Here is a 25,628-nt window from a genome sequence, read left to right on the forward strand (position 1 = left end):
CGAAGGCTTTCATTTGTCAGCCCCGTTACGGCTCAGTCATGGAGGTGAGGATGACAATGACAGTCTGTTCGCTGAGCACCTACTATGGGCCAGGCAGAGCGCTGGCTGTGCGTGCGTGTCCCCTCCTCTGGTCTCTACCCGCCCGGCCAGGCAGGTGGGTGGGACAGAGGCCCCGCGACGAAGGAGCGGCCCAGCCGGCATCCGCTGCGCTCTCTGCCTTCTCACGCCCGTCCCCATCCTTCGCTTTCGCTCTCCGCCTCACGCTCACCCACCGGGCACCACCCACGGCCCCTCTGGGGCCCGAAGACCACGTCCAGACCTCCCGGGGGCATCCCCCTGTAGCTGGCCGTGGTTTCCCCGGGAACTCACAGCCTCTAGAATACCGTGTGGAGCCTCGCCCTACATCTGAAAACCACTCCTAATCCAGCCCTCACGGCTCCCAGAGCCAGACAGTCGTCATCTGTGCTCCCTGGGGACGGGAAGCCCCCAGTTCCCGGATCTCTGCTCAGGACCAGCACCGGGTGGCAGTGCCCTGTCATTGACTCCCAGTCTGGACTCCCCTGCCTGGACCATGCTTACGTCTGCTCTGGGAAACAGGCCCTCAGCTTCCAGCCTGGCGGCCCGAGACGCCTTCTTTGCCAAAGAGCCCGGGAGCCCCATTTGGCTTTCTGGGCTCTGGCCAGCTCCGGAATGTTCCAGGAGACAAGCCAGCATGCCCGCTGGCAGCTCGCCAGCTAACGATGTCCGAGGGAAACTCAAACAGAAAAGGGTCCTCACTCCTACCTGGTTTGCTCTTGTGTATTTTTTTTAATGAGCAAGGCTTGGATCTGGGGGGACGGGTTCCAGGCTGTGGGGCCCCTTTGCTGCGAGGCCTTTCAAGCCACACGTACAGCTCTTTGCTCAAAAGAACCACTCACGTGAGTAAAAGTTGTCCCCTTGCATTGTTTGGAGAGGGTCTCTATCGGTCCCGCTACTGAGGGACAAAGACTGGCTGTCTAGGTCTGGAGAATTAGTCCTAGTGTCTGCGTCCCCCTTGAGAATCAGCCAGCTGGTCTTCTGCTGAGAGAAAAAACAAGTCACGTGAATTTCCAGGTCATCGGCTATGGCACTGCCCCATTTTACAGATGACAAAATGGGTTCGAGGAGGTCAGGGCTTCTCACGGCGGTGCATGGGGGGCGGGGAGCCAGGTGTGGGCTCTCTCCACACACGCCTCCCTCCCTTGACGACAAGGGCCCTGGCTCTCCAGCCGGGGGCGGCTGGGGAAACTCAGCCCGGGGGGCCAAACCCTGCCCACAGCCCGCTTTCGTAGTTGACACGTTGCGGGACGTGGCCGTGCCCGTGACTCCATGCTCCACCCCTGGCTGTTTTCACAGCAAAAGAGCCGCACCAGAGACGGCACGGCCCCCAAGCCCTAAATATTTACCCTCGGACCCTTTACGGAGCACTCCGCCAAGCCCGATCTCGAGCAATCACCCCAGATGCCCCCAGACCACACGCTGACGTATTTTCCTTTATTTTCGGACATCTGCTCAGTTACAGAACCAGGAAAGTGACACGGGCACCTAAGGGGGACTTTGGCAGGAGACGAGCTAGTCCTGCGTGTGAGGAGGAGGCTGGGGGCAGGGGCACCTCGTAAATCTGGCCCCTGGGGCATACAGCCTCGTGGGACCCAACCAGGAGCAGAATGTCAGCGAGGGGACCTGAGGTTTCCGCTGGAGAATCCCCACGAAACCAGGCTCCCTCCGGGCAGGGTGGCCTTAAACCAGACCTGCCCCCGTATTACCTTCCTGTTATCCTGCTCGAAACTGCCGTCTTCTCCGTCTGGTCGCCTCGCGGCTGGAAGGGAAGAGGCGGCTTGTCAGGGCAATGCATCAACTAGGCCGCGCCTCCCCGCCACAGCATTCCCGCTCCACAGTGTGCTCAGAGACAGAGGGTGATCAAGCCAAGGTCAACACTACGAGTGCCTTTTCAGGGCTGGGGGACAGGACACGCTGGAGAAGGCTCCCGCGGGGACACCGTGGGCAGCGGCCACGCGCCCTCACGTGTGACGATTCTTAAAACCAAGAGCGGTGTGCACAGTGATGAGCTCTTAAAACTCCAGCCAATCCCCCGCCCTCCACACACAACAGAGAGATCGAGCCATGTTTTCCGATGCAGCCGCTTGGCCTTTGGAAGAACGCATTCTCTGCTTTTCAGGTTAACATAAAGTAAGAGGAGGTTTTGGCCAACCAGCGCCTACTGTGTCCGACTCAGCCAGTAAGGCACTACTGCTTATGCCCATGCAACCCCTTTCACAGATCGGGAGACTGAGGCTCAGAGACATGATGGCCTTGCTCAAGACCATGGATGGGGGGTGGCAGAGGCTGACATTTGAACCCAGATGGTCTGTCTCCAAAGTCCTCCCTCTGTCTGCCCCCCTCGCTTCCTGCCGCCCGCAGAACACACAACAGTCTGTGAGTTCTGCCCCTGGAGAAGGTCCTCGAAGAGCAGGAAAGGAGGTACGACATACAGCCAGAGGCGACCTCAGCGGACTCGACCAAGCGAAAGTCCACTTCGCAGTAGTGTGCCTACCAAGAGAGCTATTTGGAGCTGAGGAGGAAGGAGTCTGTATTCTCCACTGGGCTTTTTTTTTTTTTTCTCCGTGGGGGTGGGGGTTGTCACCCAGCTGGGCTGACATCACCTCCAAGGACATCTGATCAAGCAAATCGTACAAGGGCATCCCGACAGTTCTCAGGATCTGACTCGGGACTTCCCATACAAGAACACGGACCCCCATGCACGGACGATGAAAGGAGAACCCCAGGGTCCTTCCCCACCCTCCACGGGGACCGAGGCCACGGGAAGGACATGCCAGGGGTGGGCTTCTTACCTGCAGCCCGCAGAGGGCTTGGACCTTCTAGCCTTTTGGAGCACCCTGCCTTGTGCACCACCAAGGACAAGACTGACATCAGGCCCGAGAGCTTGGAAATTGGGGATTGGGCTACAGGACCTTGACAAGATAAGGTCACAGTTGAAGAGCGTTCTGGATACGCTGACATCTCATTACTCCTGACGGCCACCTGTTTCTCCTTCTTCCAGGAGAGACAGTGATTTTCCAGCATGAAAATGAAAACCCTGCTCTCTCCACTCCTGGAGGCCAATTTACAGCCAGCTTGCGTGACAAGCACCGTGACGGGCAGAGAGCAGGGGGCAGGGAACCGAGGCGGACGCATGCCCACCAGCCAGGGCTCGCCCGTTGCCCAGACAACGGCCTTCGCTGGGTAGCAGAGCCCCGAGGGTCTGGCCGTACATCAGCCAAGACTCCTGGCAGCCAGCGGCCCAGCAAGCCCTGGGGACAATCAGGCTAGTGGCTACTTGGAGCCCTGGGAGCACAGCCATCACCCAGCCCACAGAAGGCCTCCAGGGCTGGGTTCACGGGTGAGTCAGTGAGCGCACCCCTCACGAGCCCTCGGGGGCCCCCAAATTACCCCACAGTGGGGGTAATTTGCAAGTGTAAAAAAAAAAAGCCAAGGGGCTCTTTGGGACGTGAAATCCTAGCCCTTGGAGTTCAGGCCACAGGGACCAGAGGCCATCTTGGGTCTGAGGAGGTCACACAGCCGTGGGTGACAGGGTGGGCCACACATGTCCGGGGGCTTTCCAAAGGCTAAGTGTGCCAGCCGGAGACACACACGACAGAATCTAAGATGCGGAAGCAGGAGGAGGAAAATACAGGAACCCAGAATTTTGTATTGTTTGTGGCCTGCTTCCTTAACAACCCCGAGCCTCAGTTTCCTGATCTGTAAAGTGGGCAAGTGACGCCCACCCTCAAGTTGCAAGGATCTGTGAGATAACGTATGTGGATGCGGTAACACGCTGGGAGAGGTCCGGAAAAAGCAGGAGAAAACAAGAGGCCAGCTTTGAGGCCGACTGGCAGTAGGGTGTCTCACAGTGTGGGCAGAAGACGGCCAGGAAATCGGGTTGTGTCTGTCCTAAGACACCAGGCAGTTCCCTCCGAGCCTGGGATGCATCTGCCGTGAGGAGCCCTCCTGGGACAGCCCCGGGGACCCTCCGTCGGAGGCATCCCCAGGAGGGTGGCAGGCTTCCGAGTTTCTTTCTGGACCCACAGCCCACCTGCCTTCTCTTTCCTCTCATCCCAAGACACGTTCCCCAAACCCCCAAGACGAGACTCAACCTCACCACAAAGGAATCCCAGAGACACACGAGAAGCTATTGCTTCCCGTTTCAGACCAGGGACCAGAGGAACAGCGTGCATGTCCCACGGGGCCACGTCTGCTGTCTGGCCCAGGCGGGAGGACGGAGTGAGCACCCTTCCTTCGCCAGCGGGGCGGCTGCAGGTGCAGGGCTCCTGGGCAGGGACTTCGACTCCCATGGCCGCCGGCCGAGAGCTCTGTTGGCTTACAAATGAGACAGCGTTTGGGGAAATGCAAGTCCTATGCCTGCGTCTGGACACTCGGCTTCCTGGGGGGGGGGTGGTGGTGCGGGGAACGTGTTCTGTTTTCCTCTGGAATTCATTTGGAGCAGTCTGAAACCTAGCACAGCTTTGCCCCATCCGGGGCATCCACCGCCGGAAAGCTCCGCTCTGCGCCTCGCGTCAAAGCTCGATGGCAGAGCAGCCTGGAGCCCACTCTCAGGCGGGGACGGGGAGCGGCCGAGGCTGGAGCTGTGCCTGCCTCACCAAGGTCACCGGGCTCCCCAGCACAGCGCCCTGGTCCTGCCTGCACTCAGCGTCCCACGGCTGGCCCTGCTCCGCGTCTGTCCCCGACTGTGCAGGAAAGGGCTTTTCTCGTCCTGGCCTGGCCTGTCCCCCCACTGTTTCCTATCTTCCATTCACTCCCTTTTGCTTCCTTTCTTCTGTCTTACTATTTTTTTTTAAAGCCGTTAAATCACAACCAAGCAGAGCTGGAACGGATACAGTACAAGAATATACCGTCGGGCCCTAAATGCTGTACGAGAGCAGAAAGGTCGGGGGCTGGAGGTCGGGGGTCAGGCAGACCTGGGGGTGAGCCCCAGCTGGGCCACAGAGTGGCCACTTCTCGTCCCCAGGCTCAGTGCCCCCCTCAGAGTGGCCAACAGGAGAAGCGCTGACACCATGGAGTGTCTGTGCAGAGCAGGGATACATTCACGGCGGCCGATGGGGCGCTAACCGACCTCGTCCTCAGCCGGCAGGCCGGAGGCTCGCTTCCCCCCAAACAGGAATGGGACGCGAACCCCGGAAAAGCAGGATGCTAATTAAAAGCAACCACGACAAAAACCTTTTATGGGTTGGAAACAGGGAATTGGAAAGTAAATGCATTGATTAAAAACTGATTTTTAGGGGCGCCTGGGTGGCTCAGTCGGTTAAGTGTCCGACTCTTGGTTTCAGCTCAGGTCATGATGTCGCGGTTTTGTGAGTTCAAGCCCCGCATCGGGTTCTGTGCTGGCGGTGCAGAGCCTGCTTGGGATCCTCTCTCTCTCCCTCTCTCCCTGCCCCTCCCCCACTCACGCTGTCTCTCTCTCAAAATAAATAAACTCAAACAAAAAATTTAAAAAAACTATGATTTTTAAACTGGTTGGATGTATCATCTTAAAGTAGTTAAATGCATATGTTATCTTAAAGTAGTTAAATGGTCCAGTGACTTAACATCATCACCCAGAGGGTCCCAAGACAGATGGAGAGTCAAAGACTGGCTTCTTAAACCTGAACTACACTCCTCTCTCCTGCGAGATGATGGGTGGTCACTTTGCTCAACATAGTGGGGGGGGGTGCACACACGCACTCACACACACTCACAACATACGCACGCGCTCACACACACATACTTCCGACAGGATGTGCTCACTTGGATGGGGGAAATCTTGTAATCCAAACATCTCAAATACGTTCAAAACCAAATGCATCCTAACACAACCATCATTTTCCGAGTGCTACGGAAGGAAGCCGGGTCAAGGACAGTGCACGCCCATGCTGACCCCTCCATTCACAGCCCATGTCCATGCACAAAGGGAGAGACTTCATTCGTGTTTATCCCTGGAATGTGGCCAATGCCCAGTGGACAGCAGGTAGTCCACAGAGCTTCCTTGGTAAAAGACTCGACATGCCAGATGCCCGAAATCAATGGGCTTCAGTCATGGCTCGGGGCTCCGTTATATTGGAATTCACTCGCTTTTGGGTAGGAGGGGCCTTCGATTCCAGTTTAAAAACAACAGCACCAGGATTATTGCTGGTAACGGTAAAAATCAAATGCCTCCCTGGGGCGATCTAATCAAAGGACTTAATGTCGGAAGTCCTCTGGCTCCGAACTGGCTTTCAGATGTCGTTGAGCTGGTTCATTATCTGATTTACGGCCTCTTCCGCTTTCTAAGGAGCTGGTCCCTCCTCTACCACGTGCGTTAATTACATGTTTGAGGTTAATAAAAGGCCAAGGCTGTGAATCCCACTTGTGGGCCAAGAACAGAACACGCCGCTTTCCACGCAGGCTCGAACACGGGTGCCGTGATGTGAAGACGGCACTTAACGCGAGGGCTCCTTCCTTCAGCTGGGCCTCAGGGCTCCCCACCAGTAACAAGAGGGGGCTGGTCTGGACAGTCTCTAAGAGCCCTGGCGTCTAAGTAGCCCACCCCTCTCTGATCCCTCTGGGAGATCTGTGCTCCAAGCTTCCCCGGCTGAGAGGCCACGGTATGAAAGTCACCGCCCTCTCGGCACCCGAGAGTGGAATCCATTTTCTTCCTTCTTGGGAAGAGGAGACACAAGTGCATGTGCAAAGCACAGGCCCTACTGCAATCAAGGGAAAAGTAAGAACCTTGTTGTCTGTACGGTCAGAGCACTGATTTAGCAGTAAGTCACAGAAAGCACACTCTTATAGGGTTCCGTCTCACGGTGAGTGATGCAGTGGTCAACATGGGACGTGGCTGTTTTCTCTGGGTGCATCTGGACAAGAACCGTAAATGTGGGAATTCCTCTTCCCATCTCCCCGTCACGTGCACAGCACGTCACAGTTTATAATGCATTTCCACATTCATTATTCCATCTGGTCTCAGAACCGGCCTGTGGAAAGGGCGGGGCGGAGGGCTCGGTCCCATTTTGCAGATGAGGAAACAGAGGCTCAGGATGGTGAAGTAACATGCCCAAACCACCCAGAGATTCCATCAAGAAACAGAGGGGAGACCTTGAGCCTTCTGCTTCCTGCTCCGTGGCTCCACATGCTGCCTGTGCACCTGTCCCAGGCGGGCAGACTCCGGTGGAGCGGAGGCGGGCAGTCCCCTCGCTTAGAGAGGGAAACTGGGGGCTGAGGGGACCCCCTCGCTGCTAGACGTCCCCAGCCCCTATCTGTTGAGGCAACAATCTCTTTACCTGAAAACTAGCTATTCATTCTATCGTCAGAAATTCCTAACCCGCAGGAATAAATGACCAAATCTGGTTTGTTATGTTTTCCAAAAATCAGGCTGGGTTGGGCTGTGGTCCAAGAAGCCTTTGTCCCCCACCACCTTGGTTAAAGCCAATCTGGCTGCTTCACTCAGAGTGAAACAGTGTTGGGGCGCCTGGGGGGCTCAGTCGGTTGGGCGTCCGAGTTCGGCTCAGGTCGTGATCTTGTGGTCTGTGGGTTCGAGCCCCGCGTCGGGCCCTGTGCCGACAGCTCGGAGCCTGGAGCCTGCTTCGGATTCTGTGTCTCCCTCTCTCTCTGTGCCCCTCCCCTGCTTATGCTCCGTCTCCCTCCCGAAATAAATAAACATTAAGTAAATTTTTAAAAAAGCGAAACAGTTTTCACGGAAACCCGCTCTCAGTTGTGAACACCCACCCCGAGCCCAGCGACGCGTGTCAGCCTCGGCCTTACGACACACAGAGGCGCCCTTACTCAGGGGCACCCTCTGTAGCGATTTGAGAAGAGGCCCCCGGGAGCCTGCTAGCGAACACATGTAACATTCAAGACTGCCCGCGGTGCCTTCCCCATCGCCCATCGGGTCACAGCAAGAGGGTGCGACAGGCATGCAGGGAGCCAGCGACAGAGGAGAGCTGACTGTACCATGCTGTTTGTAGATGGGGGGTTTCCTATAGATGTTATCTTTTACGCCAGTGTCTGGGAAAGAAGAGAGAGAGGAGAAGAGCAGGGTGAGCCAGCAGACTGGAGGTTTCCATCCCACGTCAGCCCTCAGGCACCGGATCCTAAGTGGCCAGAAAGGATCTCGCGCCCCACAGGTGACTGATGCCCGGGACCCACACCGCAAGCTAAGCGTCGCCCAGCCCGATGCCAGAACCTACTTCAAGGGGCAGAGGGAGGGAGGCGGCTAAGGTGCACAGCCGGCCGGACAGCGCCTTCCCTCCAGCACATTTCCAGGAGGGCAAAAACGTCTCCCTGGTGCTTGTATGGCTTTGGGAGAAGCTCAAACACAGGCCAGCTACGGGGTGTGCAAACCCGCAGAATTGGGGGCGGGGGGCGGAGAGGCTTGGGAACCACGGCCCTTCCGTGCAAACAGACGCTCTGCATGGCGAGCCCGACCACGCGTCCTGGGTGCCTACCTGGGACGTGGAAGTGGCGAGGCGCCTGCTGGTAGGTGCAGGGGGGAGGCTTGCTGTCTGAGAGCACCGAGAGGCTGGGGGTGCTCCGGCCACTTTCACTGCCTCCAGACGGAAGAGCAAAGACGGGCAGAAGGGAGGAAGGGGAAGAGAAAGGAGAGTACGTCAAATAGGAACACTTGTTCCCAGCCAGCCCTCTCCCCTGCCTGGTGGGGCCCCCCCACCCCCACCCCTCTGCACAGGGAAGGGAGGGTGGCCCCTGCTGACATTTCCAGACCGGGCCCCATGGCTTGTTAATCCAACCTGGGTGGACCCCGTCCAACGGCCCCGTGGCGAAGGAATAGTGGCCTCGAGGGCAGAGGGTTTGCTGGTTGCTAGTTCACGGGGAGGCTGGCCTGGCTCTGGGCTGGCCCCCCACTCTCCTTGGGGTGCACAGCTGGCCCGCTGCTCAGCCACGGCTGATGCCTGCATCCAGCAAACTGCAAAGCCACCAAAACCAAAGCCTCCCTTTCTGAGTATCCTTATGTAAGAAGATGCCCCTTGCTTGGAAAACCCGCGGATTAATCATCCAGCGCAGGATCACAGAATCTGTCCCTCAAAGCCACGGAGTAAACTTTTACGAGCCGCAGGAGAATAAGAGAAAGTTGGTGTCAGCTGCCATGCTCCCGGATAAAGCTATTTTTGGCAAATCAAATGAAAATTCTCCAATTCTGGCTCCGATTCCTTGTCCCGTGTGGATTTGTAATTTCTGAGTTTTGAACAAGGTTGGATTAACAAGTCACAAGTTTAGGCAGCCACAGTCCCCCCCGCCCCCCTGCCCCCGGGGAACCTCCCCGCCCTACAGGTACCTATTTGAGGAATGGCATGATAGACAGAATGCGATGGGCACTGAACACTTTGGATGATGAGGTTTACGGCTCGTTTTAGCAAGACACGCATAAGGCACACCTCGTTTCCTTTCCCGTTAGCCTCAGGAACCCTGTGCTGCCTCAGATCGCGGCCTGGCGAACGCAAGGGGCTCTCCTGCCTTGGAAGGAGCTCTGGGCGTTGTAGCATCGGGACCCCAAGGTGACGGGGAAGTGAAGCAGCCCTTCCGCGGGGCTGGGAGTGGACTGGCAGGGGGCCGCACGGTGGCTGACAAGGAGGGCGCGGCGGGCGTGGGCTCAGAGCGAGCTGTGGCCCGGGGCAGGTGCACTGGGAACCGGGGAGGGCGTGCGGGCACGCCTGTGTGGGCTGAGACCACAAAACGGGCTGCTGACCACAGCTTCGAGCATCTTCCCACGCCTGAGCTCCAATTTCACCCGTCGGCGGCGCCGATCGCGTTTCAGGCAGGTGACTGCCCCCCTGTCGCAGCGTGAACCCCGCCTTCTCCTGAGCCACGCCCCTCCAGTGTGCGGCACGGAGCCTTCCAGAGCTCTTCGCCAATCCGGGCCATTTCTCAGCTCCCGGGGGAAGCCACGCCCCACGCACACAAAGGAAACCGCGGGTTGGTTCTACCAACTGTGGCTGCGACTGGATCCGTCCCCAAGGGCAGAGAAACGTGGCGGAAGCACAGGCTTGAAAAAGTCCACTTGCATGAGCTCCAGAGCAGCGGAGGACGGCGCATTTGGGGTGTCATGGCTAAGCTGGGCGTGCTCCGGGCTGGCCCGTAGAATCCGGGGGGCTTCGAACAGCTCGTTTCCTTCTGCCCGGAATTCACTGGCCCTGGTCCACCCAGCTCTTGCCCAGGCGGCCCCAGGCCATCAAACATAGGCTCCTGAGGGCTCCTGTCCCCCCAGTCCCCAAGCCTACAGTGCGGTGCCCTCTTAGATCACACGCAAGCCCCCGTGCACATGTGCCGATCTGTCTGGGGAGCGCCCGCAGCGTCCCTCGGGTACTCACAGGGCACAAGACCCAGAGGCAAGTGGGGACACAGAAACAGTGGCCCGTCATGCCCGCCCGCACCTGCCATCCAGGGACGCACTGGTCACCAAACTCTGTCACCTTGTCCCATGTCCCCCAGCCCTCCTTCCCCTCCCCGCCCCCACCAGAACCCCCTTTGTGATCTTCCCCGCTAGTCAAGACCCTTCCTGGGTCAAGGCTCCAGTACCCAGCTTCCCTGGAAGACACAGGCCACTGCTGACCGCTCCCTTCTCTGGACTTGCTTCGTCACTTCACGATCGCACCCGCCAACGTCAACCTCCAGGGCCCAGTGCGGTGCTCTGCCCACGTCGGCCCTGCAGGGCTCCCACCACCTCAGCTCCCATCTGCAGGAGGGCGGGGCCGGGAGGGTCTGGGTGACAGGCGCCAGGGCCCCAGTGAGACCCAGCTCCGGCCCGCTCGCCGAGTCCCTCTAGAGGCTCCCGTCATGCCCCAGGGGCCAGCTTCCCCCGTGGGCCTTCAGGGTAAAAACCCCAAACCACTGATGTCACCACGGATGTGGGAAACCCAGAGGAGAGCCTGGCTGTGCGGTGACTTTGAAAAGGCACAGAAGCCCCTTCTGAGGAGGCTCGTGGCTTCTGGAGGCAGTTCAGGAAGGAGGGCAGAACCTGAGCTCTACTGGGGGGGGGGGGGAGCTTCTTCCTTTTAAAAGTTAAGTAAGTGATTTATTTTGGAGCCGTTTCAGGCTGTGCAGAGGCTCCTGTGTGCTCTTGGCCAGTCCCCGCCGGTTCAGGGCCCACGTCACAGCCGTGCATTGCCACTTTGGTACTCTCTGAACGCCACACTTTGTTCGGATTTCCTTACTTCCCCTAATGTCCCCTCCCTGCCCGGGAGCCCGCCCAGGACGTCACGTGACGCTTTGTCCGCCCGTCTCCCGGCTCCTCGGGGCTGGGACGGTTCCTCAGACTTGCCGTGTTGTGACATTTCTGTGACGAGTCCCGGCCAGGGGTTGTGTGCGAGGTCCCTCGGCCAGGACTCGTCTGATCGTCTCCCGTGCTTACACGGGGATCGCGGGTCCCCGGGAGGAAGACCGGGGTGGCGGAGTGCCCTCTCCTCGCGTCCCGTCAAGGGCACCCGCCGTCACCGGGATGCTGACCTTGACCCCCCGGCCGCGGCCGGGTTTGCCGGGCTTCCCCACCGCACGGCCCCCTCCTCGCCGTCCCGCGCTGCGCTCTTAGCGGGAGGTCACGGCGCTCGGTGCCCACCTGAGGACTGGGGAGGGGGCCCCCCTCCTCGGGGGTGGTGTCTCCACGTAAATCCCTGGAGGTTCTTCTGCAGGGGAGAGATCCGTCCCTTCTCCCGCCTTTATGTATTCGTGTCAGCGTGGACTCACGGACCCTCATCTCACACCTTGGGTTACAGTCCATACTCTTCATTCAGTCCACTCTTCAGTTGTCCCATCTTTGCCCCCCAGTTGGCTCCTCTCGAGGCGGCCAGAAGCAAGGCCAGCCCCCACCCGTGCGCAGGGGAGCGTTAAGGACGAACGCCGAGACGTGGGCGGGTCCTCGCGTGTGCAATGCTCCGCCACAGGCCCCCTGAGCCTCGACCACGACCACCCGGTAAGGTGCATGGCCCAGGGATTGGGGCCAGATGGAGAGGTACCTCTGGGGCGCAGCGAGCGGTGGGAACAGGACCCTGACCTGAGGCTCTGCACCAGAAGCCCCTTCCCTCCCCTCCCTCCCATGCCTCGTGGGGAGGAGGCTCGCTGGGCGGTAAGTGGCAGCTGCCCAGTGAAGAGATTTCAGCAGCAACCGCCTCCCACACCTGCCCGCTCCTTAACAGGTGAGAGGTCAACCTTAAGCCTCACACCGCCCGGAATTCATACTAAAGCGTACCTGACTACCATTAGCACTGCTGCTGTGCGCAAGGTCTTGGTGGAGGGGCAGCCCTAGGCACGGAGACAGGGGTGGGTAGATGTGACTGGGAGGGGCGTCCAGCAGGGAAAGAGGAGGGAAGCAAGGGGCCCTTGTCAGCATCTGGTGGGTCGGGGCAGGTGCTGGCCGTGGGGAGGGCATGCCTCCCCTCGGGGAGCCCTCCGACCACAGCAGCATTCTTAGGGAAATTTCCACCTAGTGGAGTCAGGGATGCTAAGGAGGGATGAGGAGAGGCCAGGAACAGCTTTTCCGGGGACTGTGGGTGGACCCAGGGCCGTGACCAGCTGGAGGAGGGCAGGCCGTGGGCACAGCTGGCCACTGGAACGCCCAAAGGCTGGGACGCACTAGAGCGCGGGGCTGAATGAGCATCAAGGAGAAGGGCACAGGCTCCCTCGCTGTGGCCTCTGAGATGGACCCGGGACCTGTGGCGGACACAGCTTGTGAACGGGAGCCTGACTCGGGTCTGTCCCAAGGGGCTCTGGGATTTCAGGGCCCGGGTCTCTCTGAGCCTCAGTCTCCCCTGGGGTGAGTCCTGGAAAGAGGCTGGGCAAACCCCAGGTCACACACGTCCCTGGAAGTCGGGCGTGGGGCAGAGCTGTGGGGTCAGGGCTCCCCCACGTCTGACCCCGAGAGGAGGGTGGGGAGGCTGTGTCTGACCTCTGACAAAGGGAATTGGTGGCCAACGCAGCCAGGAGGGAGCCAGGGCAGACACGGGCCTCAAAGGCCCCACACTGGGCGGGTGCCTGTGTCCACCCACCCGGCCACCGCACCGCACGGGGACTGAGCCCCTGCCCGTGGGGGATGCCCTTGGCCCAGCCAGGAAATAGTTTCTGGACCATATTTTGGGGGGCGGGGGGCGGGGTCTGTCTGCACAGTCTTCTCCCACACGGGATGGAGGGAAGGGCCTCGCTGCTCTTGTCCGAGGACAATGGGGCTGCCTCTCCCCGGTCCCCTCTCAACGGGGCTGAGGACGGGGTGCTGCTCCCCCCGACCCGCCCGGAGCAGGCGTGCTGCAGGTCTGAGGCGCCCCCCGGGGTGTCTGCCCTTGGCTGAGGGTCCACGTGGCTCTCCTCACCCTGGCACGGAAAGAACTCGAGGGTGGAGGGTCAGAAAGGAGCAGAGGAGGCTCACAGGGTCTGCTCCCAGCCTGTGGTCTGCGGGCCACGCCTCGACCAGAGCCCCCCGGGGGAACAGCCCCACCCAAAACGGGGCCACGGCAGGTGGCGGTGGTTGTTGTGGGGGGGGGGGGGCGGGGAGCCGTGTGCCCAGGGCCTTTGGACGTGTGAGCAAAGGGAGCAGACACGTCTCCCTGGTGACCTAACAAATTCACTCTGGTTTGCAGTGACTGTTCCGTGTGCCTCTCGGTCATTCGACACTCACGTGCCACGCGGATGCGTGGGGCAAGGCCGTGCTGGCTACTTTCCCACGCCCGGGGTGCACCATTTCCGGCTTTCCCACGCACGGGGGCGGGGCGCACCATTTCCGGCTCTGCTGCTTTTCGAGAGAGTCAGCGCGACCAGCGGAGCCGGCACAGGCGCCGTAAGGACCCGTGACGGTGGTCAGGGGCTCTCCTCCGAGCCGACTGACAGGGCTCGCACCGACACGACCGGTGACGTACGCGGGGGACGCACAAGTTCCGACGAGCCCCGTCTGAGACCGACACACGGTGGAACGATCCAGCCGAGCTTGGCTCGCCTCCCGGTCCCTGTGGGTCGGACGTCTTCCACCCGGCGCGGTACGGGCTGGGGACTTCGTGCATCTCGGGGGCGTCAGCAAGAACATCCTACCTGCTTCCTCTAACGCCTCGAGGGGCTTCCCAGGGTGTCTCCGGCCACTAGGGCCTCTCGACAAAGTGCCGCACCGGGCGGCTTCAGCAACAGACACGTGTTTCTCGCGGTTCTGGAGGCTGCAAGTCCCACGCCAAATTGTGGCGGGGTCTGGTGTGCGGCGAGGGCCCACCTCCCCGCTCGCAGGCGGCCACCCTGGCCTCACGTGGCCTCACGGTCTTTCCTCCGAGCACGTGCAGCGAGAGCGAGAGAGACGTCCTGGTGCCTCTTCCGCTTCTCGTAAGGCCACCGATCAGGGCCTCGCCTTGGTGACTTGGGGTAACCCTGACGGCCTCCCGAGGACCCATCTCCAGAGGCGGTCACGCTGCTAGGTGGGGCTCTAACGCACGAGTCGGACGCAATTCAGTTCCCAACGTGCAGGAGAAGAGCTCGGCCATCTCCCTGGTGTGATTTGCGTCCGACGATGCCCCTGCAGGGATGCGAACGGCGGGCCGTCTGCACCCTGGGAGGAGGCGGGACCTCGGAGCCTGTCCGGGCGCATCCTGCCCCCGCCACCCTGAGCCCGAGGCCACGGACGCGTCACGGCCTCCTGTGCTTTGCTCTAGGTCATAGCTGGGAGCGGTCCCTCTGCCCCTCGCAGCTGACGTGGGAAGGAACACGGGCAACGGGCGAGGGCTCTCACGAGGGGCCCCGGGGCCGGGCGCCGGGGGACGGCCTCGCCTCCTGTCCCTTCGGCTCGAGCTCGGCCCTCACCGCTCACTCCTCTCGCCACGAGCTGCCCACGTCCTCCTCCCAGGAACATTTACACACCGACAGAGACGGAGCTGGACTCACGAGACACACAGCAAGGGGCACGGGCGGACACACAGGGCTCGGGGAAGCCATGCGGCGGACACGGGACAGCGAGACACAGACGCGTGGCGGGATGCCCTGCGAGCGCCCACAGCCCGCGGCACTGCGCACCTTACCTCGGAAGTAGGGGATGTAATGATGTCTGAACACGGATGTAGGGCTTGGGTGTTGGGACAGGGACAGGCAGCTACTGGTACCAACACTCACAGTACCAGCTGCGGGCAACAGAGAGCAAGTCAGAGTCCACCCCGTGCTCGCCGGCCGCAAAGCCACAAAATATTCCTAGGCCCCGCTCTGCTAGGAACATTTTGCTTCCTCTCCCGAAGAAAGCTCACCATTTTGAGGCACCTGAGGGGGAGTCGCCGAGGACGCTTTAGCTCGGTCGGCTCCGGGTCCCGCCGGGGGGTGGGGGCCCGCTCTCTAGGGGACAGGGCGGCAGCCCCCGGCGTGGCCGGACGGCCGCCACCGGCCCCCGGAGGCCTGCCTGTCACTCCACCCCGGGCGGGGGGGGGGGGGGGCTCCGTGGGATCAAGGACAGGTGGAGAGCGGCTGGCTAGGCCGGGGCGAGCGCGCACAGGACGGTCGCCCGGCCTCGCCCCACTGAGGCGCACGTCTCAGCTCTTGGAGGTGGCCACCCGGCCAGGCACGGCCACACGCCCAGGTGACCCAAAGGACGGTGGTCGGGGGTCAGGAGAGGGGCCCTCAGAGAGGGCGCGTGAGGACGCTGACTGCCCTTCACCCCGCACCCGCCTGCTCACCCGCTCACCCACACACTCACTCACCCACCCACACACTCACTCACTCACTCACCCACCCACACACTCACCCACTCACCCACCCACACACTCACCCACACACTCACTCACTCACACGTTTACCTAGACACACCCACACTCACCCACTTACATGTTCATCCAGACACACACACCCACCCACACTCACCCACACACTTACTTAGACACACACTCATTCACACACGTTCACACTCACCCACTCACTGACATACCCACATACCCACTCATCCAGACACACCCCCCCACACACATTTACCTAGACGCACCCACACCCACTCACTCACACGCTCATCCAGACACCCCCACACACTTACCTAGACACACACTCATTCACTCACACTCACACACTCACACACTCATCCAGACACACCCCACACACTCATTCACTCACACATTTACCTAGACACACACACACCCACACTCACCCACTTGCTCACACATTCATCCACACACACTCCCCCACACTTACCTAGACACACACTCATTCACACATGTTCACACTCACACACTCACACATTTACCCAGATGCACCCACACTCACCCACTTACATGTTCATCCAGACACACACACTCACCCACACTCACCCACACACTTACCTAGACACACATTCACACATGTTCACACTCACCCACTCACTGACATACCCACATACCCACTCATCCAGACACCCCACACACACACTCACCCATTTACCTGGACACACCTACACACCCACACCCACTCACCCACACACTTACCTAGACACACACACCCATTGACACACATTCACACTCACCCACACACACACCCACACACTCACATTTACCTAGACGCACCCACACTCACCCACTTACATGTTCATCCAGACACACCCACCCACACACTTACCTAGACACACACTCATTCACACACATCCACACTCACCCACACACTCACACACCCACTCACACATTTACCTAGACGCACCCACACTCACCCACTCACACGCTCATCCAGACACACTCCCCCCACACTTACCTAGACACACATTCATTCACACACGTTCACACTCATCCACTCACACGCTCATCCAGATACACTCCCCCACACTCACACACTTACCTAGACACACACACTCATTGACACACATTCACACTCACCCACACACTCACACACCCACTCACATATTTACCTAGACGCACCCACACTCACCCACTTACATGTTCATCCAGACACACCCACCCACATTCACCCACACACTTACCTAGACACACATTCACACACATCCACACTCACCCACTCACTCACATGCTCATCCAGACACACCCACTCACACCCACACACTCACCTACACACACCCACTCACACACTCATCTAGACACACTCCACACACTCACACATTTACCTAGACACACACACACCCACACTCACCCACTCACACGCTCATCCACACACACTCCCCCACATTCCCCCACTTACCTAGACACACACCCATTTACACACATTCACACTCACACACTCACCTACATACCCACTCATCCAGATACACACACACACACACACACTCACTCACCCACACACTCACACGTTTACCTAGACTCACCCACTCACACGCTCATCCAGACACACTCCCCCACACTCCCCCCCACACTTACACAGACACACACTCATTCACACACGTTCACACTCACCCACTCACTGACATACCTACATACCCACTCATCCAGACACACACCCCCACACTCACACATTTACCTGGACACACCCACATACCCACACTTACCCACTCACCCACACACTTACCTAGACACACACCCATTGACACACATTCACACTCACCCACACCCACACACACATTTACCTAGACGCACCCACACTCACCAACTCACTCACATGCTCATCCAGACACACTCCCCCACTCACCCACACACTTACCTAGACACACACTCATTCACACACATTCACACTCACCCACACACTCACCCACTCACACATTCATCCACACCCCACACACTCATTCACTCACACATTTACCTAGACACACACACACACCCACACTCACCCACTTGCTCACACGCTCATCCAGACACACACATTCCCCCCCACTCCCCCCACCTAGACACACACTCATTCACACACGTTCACATTCACCCACTCACTCACACGCTCATCCAGACACACTCACCCACACACCTAGACACACACACTCATTGACACACACACACACTCACACATTTACCTAGACGCACCCACACTCACCCACTTACATGTTCATCCAGACACACACACCCACCCACACTCACCCACACACTTACTTAGACACACACTCATTTACACATTCACACTCACATACTCACCTACATACCCACTCATCCAGATACACACACACACCCAGACACACACTCACACAGTCACCCACTCATTCACTCACCCACACTCACACACACACACTCGTACACTCATTCACTCATTCATTCACTCACCCACACACACTCATCCAGATGCACACTCATTCACACAGTCACTCCCTCATCCATCTACCCACACACTCATCCACACCCCCCCCCAACACACACACACTGACTCTCATCCACCTTCCAGACACCCAGTGAGCGGGACGTTCCAAGAACATAGCAGGGAGTCAATGGAAAGAACTGCAGACGAATGAGTTGATTTTTCCACAAAGGCTGTGAAACTAAGAGCCAGAGTCCATGGACGTGGAAATGGCGCCATGCAGCAGCCGCCACGGAGGAAGCGGCTTGGAAAAATCCCTCACGAAGGCAGAGTGTGCGTGGAGCGTCCTGCGGCTTTGACACACCAAGGGCAGCGACGGGCTTTCAAAGCTAAGGGACAGCAATACGCAGCCGGGCGCCAGGCAGGGAAGGAGGTGTGCTTGGGGGGTTGGGGAGCACCCCGCACCGGGCGTCCCCCTGCGGGGACGGGCCCGCCCCTGGCCTCTCGCCAATTTCCACGGGGCTGTCTTTGGGGCCACCGACCCAGCTGCGCGTGAAGAAAGCTGGCTCTCTTTTTGGCCGCTGACGCCGTCCTCACGGCTCAAAGCCCCTCAGACCCCCGGTGAGCCCGGGACTGACGGGCTTCTGGTCTCCAACACCCGTGCTCCGTAACCTTCTTGCCGCCCATGACCAAAACACCAGCTCGGTTCTGAGCGCTCGGTGCTGCCTGCACGTTCCCGGACGGCCCCTCTGACCCGCGGGTTCACCAGCTGCCTCTGCCGTCCCCCCGCCCACCACCATGGGCAAGTTAAACGGACAGCTTCTCCCGTCACCCACCGGGAACCCCACGCCCGGCCCGTCGTTTTACCAGGTGTGTAAAGTAAGGCACGGATTCGAAAGAGAGGGAGGGCAATAGGAAGTAGATCTTCATCCGGGGGCAGGGAAGCCGCGGGCGCAAAGTACCTGGACGGCTGTAGTGCTGGGGCGACCGCGAGGTCGGGGTGTAGCGCCCGAGGCTGACGGAGCCGGTGGAGCTGGGGCTGGAGGTCCGGCACTGCTTGTACGAACGGTCGTCCTGATCCCCCTGGGAGGGAAGGCGGCCTGGTGAACGCAGGAGCTGAGGGCACCGCCCGCCCCGCCCGCCGCCCACCCTCCTCCTGGCATTCACCCCCCAGACCCTCGGGGCTGACCCAACGTGGCCCCAGGGTGAGAGCCTCTGCACCTGCCAGGGCACATCTGGAGGGCCAGGTGGGGGCCCGACCTGGCGCTGACACCACCCCGCCTTGGCCTGAGCCCGGTCCCTGTGCCCCGGATCCCAGAGGGCGGGGTCCCCATCAGCCCCTCCTTGTGTCTGGGCTCCCCAAAAGGTGGGGGAGGGACCTGGCTGCACCTGTGCTCCTGCCCCACCCCCTTCCCGGCCCCCGGGGTCCTGACAACCACCAGGTCTCTGAGAACCTTGAGCTTCTGCATTCTCCACCCCCGCCCCCGCCTGCCCCACAACGGGGGCTCCCGGGCCTGGGAGGCACCACAGCACCCCTCCCAGGCCCGAAGGCTCGGTCGAATCGGACCCGCAAACGCTGGCCCACAAGACTCCGTTCGAGCAGGGACGGGCAACCGTTTGGAGCGGGCGGCGGGCGGCGTGAGATGACCCGGCAGCAGGGACGGGGGACGGCCAGGCTGCAGGGCACGAAGGCCGCAGTCGTGAGACAGCCCAGGATGCCGTGGTGCCGGCGCCGCTGGCTGGGCCCTGAAGGCCGGCACGGGGACGTGCACGGGCGACGAGAGTGTGGGTCTGGCGCTCCTGGCTCTCACCCTTTCTGGGCTTTACCTTCTGCCTCCTGAGGCTTGCCCTCCGACCGAACCCACTGAGCCGCCGTCCCCGAAGCCTGCCCGCACACCTGCCTCCAGGCTCTGCTCAGGCCGGCCCTCGTGCTGCGACCGTACCTGCCGGCCGGGCCCTGAGCCCATGTGGCTCGTCCCCACCCACGGTGAGGGGCCCCCTCGCCCCAGGGGTGGTGGCGTCTCTGGCCGTCCTCTGCTCAGCCCCTCGGGCCGGCTTCCAACCCACGGGCGCCCTGTCTCCTCGCCTAGCCTGTCCGTGGGGCTCGCCGGCCACGTGTGGTTGTAGAAGCTCCACACGAGCTAACCACCGTCCCCGTGTCGCCGCGTTCCTGGACCCGAGGGTCCGAAGCCAGTGCAGATGCAAGTCTGACTGACAGCTGTCCACGTCACTGGCTAAGGCTGGGAAACAGGGACCCAGAGCCGCTCACTATAAATCTAACAGAGGAATGCTTTTGGAATATTCATCTGCGAGGGTCTGGCTGCCTCCTCGTCCCACTCAGAGGAGTGACATGGGCCCTGGGCTAACCCAGGCTCCTGGGGTTTTTCTCCAAAGAAAGCCATGGGGCGCCTGGGTGGCTCAGGCGGCTGAGCATCTGACTTCGGCTCGGGTCAGGATCTCACGGTTCGTGGGTTCGAGCCCCGCGTCGGGCTCCGTGCTGATGGCTCGGAGCCTGGAGCTGCTTTGGATTCTGTGTCTCCCCTCTCTCTCCCCCTCCCCTGCTCATGCTCTGTCTCTCTCTCTCTCTCTCTCTCTAAGATAGACAAACATTAAAAAAAAATTTAAAAGAAAGCCATGACCCAGACCTCGAGAGAGCCACGTCCCACGTGTCTGTGACTGCAGGGCCGACAGGTGCACAGGGGGCATGCAGATGAGACGTGATGAGACATGATTATAAAAATAACCAACGCCGAGGACGGCACTTCCGGCCACCAAGGACCGGGGCCCCAGACCCCACGGTCAGGAGCCGCAGAGGCCCTGCCGGGGGTGCCATGGTGGTTATCTTTATAACCCGGGGACGGGGCGGGGGGGGGAAGCACCATGAGCAAACGGGGTGGGAGGGTGGCGGGCCGGGGGGCAGGCGGTTACCTCTGTCGGCGTTGGCGAGAGTACCTGTGGGGACTGTGGACACAACAGAGTGGCCTGTTAGTGCCTTGGCACCAGGAGGTCACGTGGGGAAGAAGAAACAGCCCAGGGCACAGACACATCCTCACGACCAGACCCTCCTCCAAATGGGCAAGGAACCTACCACCAGACACGACACAGGAGCCAAGACCTTTTTGGAGAAGTAGGGTCAATGGCACCCCAGGAAAGAGGTTCCCCAGGACACTTCTTTGAGTGCGCCCTACGCCCACTGCTCCCCCGTGAAGACGTATTTTCCTAGAGGGAGACGGTCAGGGCCCAGGGTGGCAACATCCTGAGTCCATCTGCCTCGGTCTTCTCCGGAAAGGAGAGAAAAGGGGCCCAGAGAAGAGGAGGGTGATTCGGGGCCTCGGGGTTTGGGGTTTCCTTCTCCTCAGAATGGAAAGGTGCAAGTGTTTCCCAATCTTCCCATTTCACGGAAGGGGAGACTGAGGCTCAGAGAGGTGAAGCCAGATCTCTGAGCTTCCAGCCTGCTCTCTTTCCCTGCTAGGTTCCCGCACTGGTGCTCAACTGCTGGATGGCTGCCATTCCAGAGAATTCCAGCCCTGGCCCAAGTCTGCTCAGCGCGGTGCCCTGAGCCTCCTGTGGCTTCCCAGTCCCCACCCCGTCATGTGCCCACAGAAGGGTCCCCGGGGAGACTGGCACCAAGCAGGCTCCCAGCCAGGGTGTGGCAGGGCCTGGAGAGGGGGGAGCCCTCAGGGGCCCTGAACTGAGGGAGTGAGGGGGCTCTGACACCTCAGGACAATGGCAGACGTCGGCAGGGAGGCCACGGTGACCAGAGCTGGTGACCCCTGGTGACAGGGCTCTGCCTCTGTCAGCAGCACGGCCCTGGGCCAGCACGGCCCCTGAACCTTGAGTCCTCATCTGTATCCTGTGACAGTCACTGCCAAGGTGCAGGGCCATGGGCCACGGGTACACAGGAAAGCCCGGTGTCAGTGCAGAGTAAGCAGGCCCCGGGGGAGTAGGGACCGTGACACTACAGCGTGACCGGTCCCTGAACAGAGGATTTCTGTGCCCCGGGCTGCCCTGCATCTGGCAGGAGAGCCTCAGTGTGAACACATCTGACCCGGGACCTCCCTCCCCACCCCCACCCCCTGGTGGGTGCACCCACGTTCGCATACAGTGCGCCCCACTGGAGGGGTGCAGGGTCAGAGGCCACAGTGTAGACCGTGTGCGTGTCTGCCGACATTCATGTGACCCGTGGAAGCAGGACAGGCAGCGACCACACCCCGCACCCACAGCCGCGCGTGGCCCTTCCTAGCCCCCGTCTGCGCGGGAAACCTCAGGCCCCAACCAGCGAGGGCGGGGTGTCGCACGGCTGCCAGCGGGTGGACGGGGAACTTGAACCCGGCCCTCTGGACCTGGCTCCCCTGTCTTCCAGGCGGCGTGAGGGGCGGTTAAGGAAACAGCCAGAATGTGGTCCCTGGGGCAGAAAGGATCCTGTCTCGGCTGGGGCTCGCCACTTGGGGGACCACGGCCAAGGGCGTCGACCTCTCTGACCCTCTTCCGGCGCTGTCCATTGGAGCCTGGACCCGGTGCTGGATGCCAAAGCCCCGTGCAGAGCCCAGGTCCATGACCGCTCCCTGCCCTGCCTCTTGACGGGGCTCATCGCCTGGTCCTCAGGTCCCAGGGGTCCCCTGCGGCAGAAGCCAGTCAGGAGGGGTGCCCGCTGGCCGCGGAGCAAGGGAAGTGGGGTCCGTCTCACCCTCCCACCTGCCTCCGTGGCTGCACCCGCCCACGAGCATGGTGTCCCCGAGCCTCAGCCTCGCTCCCAGAGAAGCAAACAGGAAGGCCCCGGGGGAGATGTGCAAAGGTCCCGGGTTCTCCTGCCCCCAGGGGAGGGCCCACACACGAACAGCACACACGCTCAGGTCGACAGCCGGCAAAACGCTCTCCTCGTCTATCCCGGGCGCCCACAGCCACACGCAAGCCTCAACACCACCGAAGACAAGGGAAAATCAGCAGGGGCTGCGTGTAAAAAGGAGCAGAGTCACCCCGGAGGGACACTGCCCACGGACACGAGGGAATCGGTCATTTGCGCCCCAAACAGGGAGTCGAACCAACACAAGGAATTCACGAGACTTAGGGGCAGGCCAGCCGCTGAGGACGGCGGCCAGGCCAGGCATGTTCTGGAGAAAAGAGAAGGACACGACTCACGCAGTAGGGGAGTCGTCCCGAACCGAAGAAAAGGAGACTGTCGCTCGGTTCCCGGCACTTTGCTACACACGGGCACGTCTCCCGCGTTCCCTCCTGTTTCAGGGGGCTCCTCTCGACTCAGCCCTTCAGCCTGCTGCACGTGGCCCGCGAGGCTAGGGGCGGGACCCGCTGCGGCCTCCCTCAAGGGGAGGCGCACAGGCCGTCAGAGGGGGCGGAAGCAGACGGGGCCCCTGCCGTGGGCACCCCTCCCCCTCCCCCCCCCCCCCCCCCCCCCCGCAGGTGCCCTACCTCGCTGCAGCTCTGTCTGTCCGCCACCGAGTGGCTGATGTACGGCGAGTAGGAGATCATGTCGGGGCGGTCGATGTTGTAGATGGCCTTGCTTTTGGGAAGGGCAGCCAGGTCCCTGTAGTCGAGAATCTCATCGCCCAGCTTCGCCTGAGAGGAGAGAGCCAGCAGAGGGCGCCGTCGGCCCCACGCCCCACAGGGCAGCGGCCCCGGGGCCCGGCCCGCAGCGGGTGCTCCGGCAGCCGTGTGGACGGCGGGGCCCCGCCCCAGAGCCACGTCGCGGTGACACGGGGTGAAGGGGCAAAGGCACACACGTGTGTGTGTGTGTGTGTGTGTGTGTGTGTGTCTCATTGTCACGTGGGCCTGAGGCCCTCGGCCCCACCACGGAAGACCACGTGGTCCTGAGGAAGCGTCCCTCAGGCAGACCCCCTCCGCCGAGCCGGAAGCTTCCACAGGGACGGCTCGGGGATCAGAGACACGGAGCCCGTGACCTGCCTGGTGCGGAGCCCGGCAGACCGTGAGGCTCGGCCCACCGCCCAAACACACGTACGCACGCACGCGTCTATACACACATGGTGTGTGACGCAAGCAAGTGTGCAAACACCGGGGTACACGCTTCTGCACCCACACGCGTGCACAGAGGACGTCCCGTCTAAGACCGTGTAAGTCAGCCACCTACACAGCCGCCAACTGGTTCGTGCCCCCGGCCACACACTGGCACACACGTCTGCACAACCCACACCCTCTCCCACACCACACTTGCAGACGCACCGGTCACCCTCACTCCCACACCCACGCCAATGCATGGTCGCGCCACCCGGGCCCACACGCTCGCTCATACACACACGCACTCACACCCACACCCCCACTCCCGTTCAACAGCACATACTTGCACACATAACAGCACCCTCCCAAACCGGTACACATCGACACACACCCTTACATGCACACGCACGCACGCACATGCATGTACACACATGCACACGCACGCACACACCCCCACTCCCGTGCAACAGCACATACTTGCACACATGACGGCACCCTCCCAAACCAGTACACATCGACACACACCCTTACACGCACACGCATGCACACGCACACACGCACACCCACACACCCACTCCCGTTCAACAGCACATACTTGCGCACATGACGGCACCCTCCCAAACCAGTACACATCGACACACACCCTTACATGCACACGCACGCACGCACATGCATGCGCACACAGACGCACACCCACACACCCACTCCCGTGTAATAGCACATACTTGCACACATGACAGCACCTTCCCAAACCAGTACACATCAACACACAACCTTACACGCACACGCACGCACACACACGCACACACACGTATACATAACATCACCCTCCCAAACCAGTACACATCGACACACACCCATACATGCACACGCACGCGCACGCACACACACACGCACGCACACGCACATGCACGCACACACACTCCCGTGCAACAGCACATACTTGCACATATGACGGCACCCTCCCAAACCAGTACACATCGACACACACCCTTACACGCACACACACACGCACGCACATACACACCCACTACCGTGCAACAGCACATACTTGCGCACATAGTGGCACCCTCCCAAACCAGTACACATCAACACACACCCTTACACGCACACGCACGCACACACACACCCACACACCCACACACCCACTCCTGTGCAACAGCACATACTTGCACACATAACGGCACCCACCCAAACCAGTACACATCAACACACACCCTTACACGCACACGCATGCACACGCACACACGCACACGCACACCCACACACCCACTCCTGTGCAATAGCACATACTTGCACACATAACGGCACCCTCCCAAACCAGTACACATCGACACACACCCTTACACGCACAAGCGCACGCACACGCGCGCGCACACGCACGCACACACACCCATACACATACGCACACGCACGCACACACACACGCACCCGCAGCAATTTTGAGCTCTTGAGATACGGCAGCAAAGTGCCTGGCGTCTGACAGGCCGGCTGGGCCCCGGGCTCAGGTCGGGCAAGGACCGCAC

At 60.7% G+C, this 25,628-nt stretch overlaps 1 protein-coding gene across 10 annotated transcripts in view; it reads right to left on the minus strand.

Moving 5' to 3' along the window:
- ABLIM2 (actin binding LIM protein family member 2) overlaps window positions 1-25,628 on the minus strand; it is a 143,012-nt gene that overhangs the window by 31,630 nt on the left and 85,754 nt on the right. For 2 of the 10 annotated variants that reach the window (XR_015250625.1, XM_086705537.1), the window contains exons 10-18: window positions 23,560-23,706; window positions 21,061-21,093; window positions 19,095-19,215; window positions 15,042-15,140; window positions 8,496-8,597; window positions 8,002-8,055; window positions 2,871-2,990; window positions 1,785-1,837; window positions 918-1,059 (exon numbers count right to left, since the gene is read on the minus strand). Coding sequence is in view for 2 of the 10 variants with exons in the window: in XM_086705537.1 (XP_086561663.1) it covers window positions 918-1,059; window positions 1,785-1,837; window positions 2,871-2,990; window positions 8,002-8,055; window positions 8,496-8,597; window positions 15,042-15,140; window positions 19,095-19,215; window positions 21,061-21,093; window positions 23,560-23,706 (871 nt within the window). In the remaining 8 variants the exon portion in view is untranslated. Of the gene's footprint in view, window positions 1-784; window positions 1,060-1,784; window positions 1,838-2,870; window positions 2,991-8,001; window positions 8,056-8,495; window positions 8,598-15,041; window positions 15,141-19,094; window positions 19,216-21,060; window positions 21,094-23,559; window positions 23,707-25,628 lie in introns of those variants that run through there. The other 8 variants (XR_015250627.1, XR_015250626.1, XR_015250631.1 and 5 more) reach the window with 8 other exon arrangements.

The sequence above is a fragment of the Puma concolor genome, chromosome B1 (genome assembly GCF_028749965.1).
Source record: "Puma concolor isolate L17-30 chromosome B1, mPumCon1.1.hap2, whole genome shotgun sequence".
Taxonomy (NCBI): domain Eukaryota; kingdom Metazoa; phylum Chordata; class Mammalia; order Carnivora; family Felidae; genus Puma; species Puma concolor.